At 47.2% G+C, this 8406-nt stretch overlaps 1 protein-coding gene across 1 annotated transcript; it reads left to right on the forward strand.

Moving 5' to 3' along the window:
- The first annotated feature begins 1233 nt into the window (after positions 1-1233).
- On the forward strand, positions 1234-7339 carry GNG8 (G protein subunit gamma 8). Its single transcript, XM_033159393.1, has 3 exons — positions 1234-1417; positions 5628-5734; positions 7084-7339. Exons 2-3 carry the CDS (start codon positions 5651-5653, stop codon positions 7210-7212), a joined length of 213 nt encoding a protein of 70 aa, XP_033015284.1. The 5' UTR covers positions 1234-1417; positions 5628-5650; the 3' UTR covers positions 7213-7339.
- The last annotated feature ends 1067 nt before the right edge of the window (positions 7340-8406 follow it).

Raw genomic sequence — 8406 nt, forward strand, 5'->3', positions numbered from 1 at the left:
AGTTGGAAGAGCATTCCTGACAGATGGCTGTCAAGCCTCCGCTTAAAGACCTCCAAAGAAGGAGACTCCACCACACTCCTTGGTAGCAAATTCCACTGTTGAACAGCTCTCACTGTCAGGAAGTTCTTCCTAATGTTTAGGTGGAATCTTCTTTCTTGCAGTTTGAATCCATTGCTCCGTGTCCGCTTCTCTGGAGCAGCAGAAAACAACCTTTCACCCTCCTCTATATGACATCCTTTTATATATTTGAACGTGGCTATCATGTCACCCCTTAACCTTCTCTTCTGCAGGCTAAACATACCCAGTGTGAGCAGCCACCACACGGAAGTGGTGCTGGGCGGCGGCTTGGGAGTCGTGAGGGGTGGCGCCGATTGTCACCCCCCCTTCCAGGCTGGAACAGGGGGTGTGCCGCTCTCAACGCCCCCCACCTTCCTACGCCACTAAATTAGATTGACCCGCTGGGGTCCCTCTCAGCTCTACAATTCTAGGATGTCTACTAGCCACAGTGGCCGTGCTCTGCCTCCATAGAGGCAGCAATGCTTCTGGGTACCAGTTGCTGGAAACCCCATGAAGGGAGAGCTCCTCTTGTGCTCAGGTCCTGCTTGCAGGCTTCCAACAGTGTGACAGTGAGAGCCAGTGTGGTGTAGTGGTTAAGAGCGGTAGACTCGTAATCTGGGGAACCGGGTTCGCTTCCCCGCTCTTCCACATGCAGCTGCTGGGTGACCTTAGGCTAGTCACACTTCTCTGAAGTCTCTCACAGAGAGTTTGTTGTGGGGAAGGAAGGGAAAGGAGAATGTTAGACGCTTTGAGACCCCTTCGGGTAGTGAAAAGCGGGATATCAAATCCAAACTCTTCTTCTTCTTCTTCTTCTTCTTCTTCTTCTTCTTCTTCTTCTTCTTCTTCAACAGACATGTGTCTGGCCGCTGTGAGAGCAGGATGCTGGACTGGATGGGCCATTGACCTGGTCCAGCAGGTCCTTCAGACCCCAGACACCTGAAATCCAAGCCAGTTCTCTCCGAAGGGCTTAGGCCGACTTTTCCTCTCCCCCCCCCCTTCCTACAAGCTGCCTTCCTCTGAAGCCGAGTCTCCCAGGGGTGGGCTGGGAGGCGCCTCCCTCCCTTCTTCCCCTCCCTGCCTGCTTGCCTGCGGCTCCCGATGCCCCAGGTGGCGGCAGCTGCTCATTCCGACCAGAGACAGCAGAGAGGAGACACTTTGCTCTGCAAGGACGGTCGTGGACAACAGGTAACAGCGAGAGTTCTCCCCTTGCTTGTGCCTCCTTTCGAACCCGGAGCTGTCCCAGGCTGGGGAGAGGCAAGGCAAAGGGTTGGGTTGGGCGAGAGGCTTATTGCTCTGACTGTCGCTTTCTGAAGTGATTTCCGAGTGCGTGAGGATTGACTTGGTGTTGGATCTGGCCAAGGTAGGTGGATCCTGCACCTTTGGGGAGGTACTTTTTAAAATCCTCGCTTCTCCCCCAAGTGCATCTCTGGCTTTCCGAGTTAGGTCTTCTTGGCAGATCTTCCCCGTCTCATCTAACATTTTATTTAACTTTTTACCAAGTTGAAATTCCCTGCCGGAAACAAATTTTAAAATCACAACGCTTCCCCATGCTCTCTGTTTCTCTTGCGGGGAATCAAATTATACAAGTTTAGTGTGGACTGGCAGGAAATAAAAAATATCTGCAATACTGTATATGAGGCAGAATTCAAAATACAAAATGGCATGTAAGCAATGCTTAATAATTGCACACCAAGCGCACCTGAATTCAACAAGACTTCTTTCTGGGGAAATGCGGTTAGGAATGCACTGTTAGGCTGCAATCCTGTACACATTTTCTGTTGAACTCAGTGCGGCTTACTTCAGAGTAGGCATGCACAGGACTGCACTGTTCATGGCTGCAAAGAGAGGGAGCTTCCTTCTCCCCACGAAACGGCATTAAAACAAAATATCTCAGGCTTTGCTCATCCATATGGGGATGTGGGTTTGAAACGTTGGCTTTCTCATGAGCTAGATTCCTTTTTGAAAAGTCGCCTTGGGCTACCATCTTCTTGCTTTCTTATAAGGTAGAGGGGCAATGAACCACAAACAGCTAGCCAAAGCTATTTAACAGATGCTCCAATGTTGTGATTTTATCCTTAATACTCAAGATATCCCTCTTAAATGGCAAAACTTCTATTTAAGTCACTATTGCGCCCTTTTAACAGGTGGTAGAACTGAGGCCTTGAGAGTGTGAAGCCCTCAAGGTGGAAAGGCTCAGTGGCGGAGCAATCTGCCTTGCATGTAGAAGTTCCCAGATTCGATCCCCGACAGCATGTAGGGCTAGGAAAAGACCCCTTCTTGAACCCCCCAGAGAGCTGCTGCCAGTCAGTGTGGACACTATTGAGCTAGATGGACTAATGGTCTGACTTGACTCCCCAAAAGAATAAGTCCCCAAAAGATGACCAAGCACCCCTTTCTTAGCAGCCATGGTGTGGATTTCCCCACTGAATTTTGCACCTGAACCCAGGAAATTACTTGCCAATTATACCTGCCACAATATTGTGCACTCTGCCTGTGAACTGGATCTGCTAGTCCGCGTCTTTTAAAAACCCAAGTGGTGTTACCGTGGTCGTGAGATACGATGGGGAGAGAGACGTTCTCTGGGTCGACCTTCTTGCCTTACAAGAGCTCATTCCCCCTCCTGATATTTACCTGTGTAGATCCAAGATGAGGGACCTCCTTTCTCCCTCGGCAGCAGCTGTCAAACTCCAAAGGGCATTGGGCACAGCTGGCATGGGAGGGGCAGTGCAGTGAGTTGGCGCCTCCACAGGGAGGGAGGGAGGGAGGGAAAAGCTGGTGATGAATCACAGCCTTCTCCAACCTGGTGCCCTACAGGTGTGTTTTGGACCACAACCCCCATCACCCCAAGCCAACAGCTGTAGTCTAAATAATCTGGAGGGCACCAGGCTGAGACACCCGTGGCCACCCCATGTAAGCTGTCCTTTGCACTCACAGGTGCGTACTCTGCACGTGCTCAGAGGCCCTCTTGCTTAGTGCTTCGGCTGCTCTGCAGCAGACCACTGAGAAACCAACTTGGCTCAAACCCGTCCCTCACCTTATGTCCGCAAATCCTGAATTCCCCACTCCTTGTGACTCCAACCCCCCCCCCCCCGCCAGCAAATGAGCTGGGCTGTCTGGGAGCCACATTCTTCAACCCTGTGCCGGGTTCTGTACGCCGGCTGGCTTGAATCATGGCGCAAGTTGCTTGGCGGGCAGCAAAATGACTCTGCCCATGCTCAGAGGCACTGCTGGCTTTTTCTATACTTCAGAGGTGGTGGGTCTTGGTACTGAATACCGATTCTGTCCCTCCCCTGTTGCACTTTCCCTGCACACAATGGAGCACCACTCCCAATGTCCCCACATACTTTTATGATTTCCGTGTGCCAAAACCTCCCCTTCTCCCTTGCAGGGGGCTTCTCAATTAGCTGACGGCTTTGAGCATGGCTGATGTGAGGGGTCAGGAGCACGCATGGAGCTGGAAGGAAGGGGGCTAATGAGTTGCATTTGCCCCCCACGACCCACTTGCTACTCCTGCCGTGTAGCTAATTCCCTTTTCTCTTGGATCCTGGCTCAGCCTCTGGACTTCCCGCTGTTCCTCAGTCACGCCCAGCTGTTCAGCTTCCCCTTCATCCACTCGAGCCTCTCTTTTGGGCTCTGTTTCCTTTATTAAACTATTAAACTCTCAGGGCGGGCGAACCTGGCAGAGCCAGACGGCGTGGACACCAATTGTTGTTGCGGTGCTATTAATTAAGGCATCTGAACGAAATTCATCCAGTGCACACACAGCCTTTTCGTTAAACGGAAAAGTCCCAGCACAACAACCCCAAATGCTACTCTTCGGCTACTCACCAAAGGTATTTATAAGTTTGGGGCATAGATGGGCAGGCTCTCTGGACAAGGGATTTGTGTTGGTTCTGCTTTCGTTTTTTTAAAATATATATATATATATAATTTATTGGTATTTCCACACAAAACATCAAATAAAAAACATACATTCTACATATAAAAACAAACACAACACAAAATACAAATAACAATCATATAAAACTAATACATACCTATCACCCTACAAAAACACAGGAACACACCAATCTACTTATTATAACCTTATTTCTAATCTTATTTAGGGGGACTTCCTCCGTTCTCTCTTCTGCGTTCAATTCTAATTTACTTTAGTAACTTTGTAACTATTTTAACAATCATTCACCATTATTCTTAATCTTCAAATAACATCTTATCTTATCACCTTATTCATAACTATAACATCTAATATATAAAAAAACAAAATCTTAACTTCTTATATACTATTTTAACCTAACATTATATAGCTATCACCTATTATATTCACTGATTTCACTTCAAATGTCCAACTTTTCACGTTGTTTCAGATAGTCTTTAAATTTCTTCCACTCTTCTTGCACCTTCTCGGAGTGTGTTGGTTCTGCTTTCGAAACAGCACTTTGCCCCCTACCGGCGTGAGTGGTTAAATAGCAGTCATTGAAGAACCAGCTATTGATTCTGGCTCATTAACTGAAGAACCCCTTCGCTCCCAGAGGGACCAGCTTTTAGAAAGCAAGTGCTCAGAGCCGTGTTATCTACATTGTGTAACTCGCCAAGGACTTAATTTAGTAAGATTTAGCAGTCCTGTGCTATTCAAGATGTTTTGCCCATAGCGGGTGGAGAGACCTGCCTCTCTGCAGATGTTATAAGGCTGTGGCTCTCATCAGTAAGGAGAGATAAATCTGTCGATTTCGCCCTCTCTGAGTTTCTAATCTTAACAACCTAAAACGCAGCCTCACTTGTGGTTTTATTTTGTTTCTAAAAGCTGCACAAAAACCAACCAGCGCTTAACTTGCATCTCTCCTAATGCCACATTTGCAGAAAGAATCTCTTGCACACACACAAAAAAGTCCCCCCCCCATATATTAGTATTGTCATATGTCCAGAATTTCCCAGACATATCCAGAATACTGCAGGAGGCAGCATTTTCCGTGCGGAAATTGGAAAAAAATGTCTGGGAAGATCCGGACGTATGGCAACCCATGTCGGCAGTGTCGGGGTTTTTTTGTGATTTCCCATAAAAATAGCTCAAAAATGACAACTTTGGATCCAGCACAGAGCAAGCATGAATCTGTGTCTCCAGCTTGCAGCCCAGCTCTCACACACTACTCCTACCTAGGAGCTAGGAAAGGCCCACCCATTAACCTGGAGGCCACTCTTGCAACATGACTATTTTTTTTTTGGGACGTTGATGAGGGCACTTAAGCGGCCAGCTGTGGTCATTGTCCTGCAAAGAAACTTGTCTGATCAGTTCAGCAACCTGCTCTGTTAGATTCTAACCCTCATCAGGTACAGGAACCCAATAACTGGAAGGGGCTCGGGGCATCATCCAGACTGATTCCCCCTCCCAAGCTAACAACGGTATTCTGAGAGGTCAATAATGGCTGTGGTTTGCTCTGCTGAAATTACGGCTTCTGTGAATGTCGCTGGACCCATAATCTGGGAGGAGAGGTCAGAGGTCAGTTGGTTCCACTGAATATTACTGTCGGCCTGTCTCTTTCTCTCTCTCTGCCCACCTGCTGACCACAAGGCCACTCCAGCCGGGTGAGGGATAATGTCTAACAACATGGCCAAGATTGCAGAGGCGAGGAAGACGGTGGAGCAGCTGAAACTGGAAGTGAACATCGACCGGATGAAGGTGAGTTCCCCCCACCTCCTCTCCTCACCTACTGTATATGTTCAGTTCAGTTCAGTTTTATTACAGCAGGCCCCAGCAATACAAAGCAACACAACTCCAAACAAAAGACGAACAACATCATCATCACAGGAGGGCAAAATCCAAAGGGCCAGAGAGAAAACAGCACTAAAAGAATTTATAGCATATTATTCAATAGAAGAGATTTACGTTTTCTAATATCTAGGGTGCAGAATTTGGCCACAGCATAGGATACTGAGCTCAAAGAGTCTTCTAAAAGGAATTTACGTCTCACATTCACTCCTTGCCTACTCAGATAGTCATTAAGATACTGGCTGTGTTTAGAATAATAAGATGAAAATATGGCTAAGTAGAGTAGAGATTTGAAGATTTGTATATAATTGGTAAAAGTATAAAAAATGACAGATAGAATAAAGTATTAAATCAGAATTATGAACCGTTGTAAAAGCAGTGGAAGTACATTTAGAAGATCAACTGTGTATGCTTACTGTTGATTTTCTTTTGCCTTAATTCTTTTCTTTGCTGTTTCCCTCTTTCCTCCTTTTTTTTCTTTCCCCCCTTTTTTCTATTTTTCTTTTCTCTTTCCTTTTTCTTACAAATCTTTCTCTTTCTTTACTTTCAACAATTATGTTTCTTCTTTTTTTCCATGTGGATACATGTGATGTTTTAAATTAGTATTTGTATATGCATATGTTCATATGTAAGTATTTTTAAATAAGGAATAAAGATTTGTTGGAAATAAATAAATAAATAAATAAATAAATAAAAGGAATTTACGTAAAATTTCGGGAGAAAATTCCAAATAGTATTGCAAGCGTATAAATTCTGATAAAAGGGGTAATATAAGTCGAGATCTCTCTTCACTATAAAATTCACAAAATAGAAGAATGTGAGCGACAGATTCCACCTTATTGGACATGCATGGACAAAGGCGCTCATGAATTGGTGGCCGCAGGAATTTGCCGTGCAATACAGCTGTAGGCATCGCCTCAAATCGGGCTCTAGAGAAAGTCCATCTATAAGTAATATTGGATAAATAAGGGGCAGCTGCAAAGTTAGGCCAAGATTTTAGGCACCTGTAATTCTCAGGGAGAGAGGCACCTTCTTTTTTGCAATTCGATGTCAAAAAGTCTCTGGGTAATAATTGTTTTTGCCTTATTCAGAATTCCACTAAAAAAGGAACTGACATGTATACAACATTGTTTGTTGCTTCTGTGCAGTGAAGCAGCCAAACAGTCTCCAAGGGCAGCCTGGCCTGCCGTGCGGTAGTCTAGCTTAAGCGTGGCAAAAGGCATGCTCACTAGTGCTACCTCTCTTTCCCTCCGAGGCAGGTGTCCAAGGCAGCAGCCGACCTCCTGGCACACTGCGAAGCCCACGCCAAGGAGGACCCTCTGGTGACCCCGGTGCCATCTGCGGAGAACCCCTTCCGCGAGAAACGGCTCTTTTGTATCGTGCTGTGAGTCTGGAAGCGGATTGGCGGGGGAGACAAATGGCAAGCTCCTCCCACTTCCAGACCAGGGTGGTGGTGGGCGGAACTTCCTCTTGTATGTTCATGGTACACCTTGATCTCCTTTCAAATCTGCATTTCTAACCTGGTCCTATCTCCACCCAGCAAACAAACAAAACAAAAAAACAAAAAAGGACTGTGTGTATTCTGTAGAGAAAACGTGTCTTAGCTTTTTTTTTAAAAAAGCAAGTTACTAGTCCTCATTGGTGTCAAAAATAAGCTTGTCTGGGTTGTGTTATTTCCAGATCCCAATTATAAACAAATAAACCATGGTATGTGTGCATGGTGCCCATCACTGGCGAAGGAAGAGGAGTGAGGGGGGAGCACACCGCCCCTGGCAGCGTGATCCCGGTGGGGTGCCATCGCGGCTCCCCCCCGGGCGCTGGATGCCCCCCCCAGGACTCATGCCACGCCCCTGAGATGTGGGCCAGCCCCGCCCCCGCCTGCTCTCTGCCCCCCCCAGTGCCAGAGCATGAAGCTCCGTCATTGGTGCCCATCACAGTTTCACTGGTAGGCAGATGTGCCCACAGTCCCAAGAAGGTTGACAACCTTCTGCCCCAGGGGCTGGGAGGGAGGAAGTGACCCCAACATGCATTGCAGGGGGTTGAACTAGATGAGCCCTGGGGGTCCCTTCCAACTCCTGTAATTCTATGGTTCTATGATCTCCTTCCATTCAAGGAATCACCCCCAGGGTCCTGTTAGAGGAGAATTCTACCTCCCACCTCCTCCTCCTCTGTTTTTCCTTCCCAATAAATGTTGAACTGATTATTTCCATGCCTCTTTCCTGTTTCCACCAACCACGCTCTCGGGGCGTCGAGTCCACAAGAGGCAAAATGTCCTAACGGGGTGAGGGGAGGGGGTTTGACGGCTATCTTACTTTTCTGTGGAACAGCAGCGAGACAGAACGGTTATCTTAGCAGCATTTCCATCGAAAGTGGGAGGACAGAAGGCAGACGTTCCTGGAAGGGCATGGCCGGGTTTCAGAGCTTAAGCAATCGCACACATGTTTTTCAGGGGAGAGTTAGGGAAATGGTGCAGTTCTTTAGATAGAGTGAGCAGCTCCTCTCCCCAATTTTTAAATCTGTTGGGGGTTTTGCGGCTGATGCGGTTTGAAGCAGGAGATGGATTTCCACCCCTGGCCTCGGTG

The sequence above is a fragment of the Lacerta agilis genome, chromosome 8, assembly GCF_009819535.1.
Source record: "Lacerta agilis isolate rLacAgi1 chromosome 8, rLacAgi1.pri, whole genome shotgun sequence".
In the NCBI taxonomy this organism is placed as follows: Eukaryota; Metazoa; Chordata; class Lepidosauria; order Squamata; family Lacertidae; genus Lacerta; species Lacerta agilis.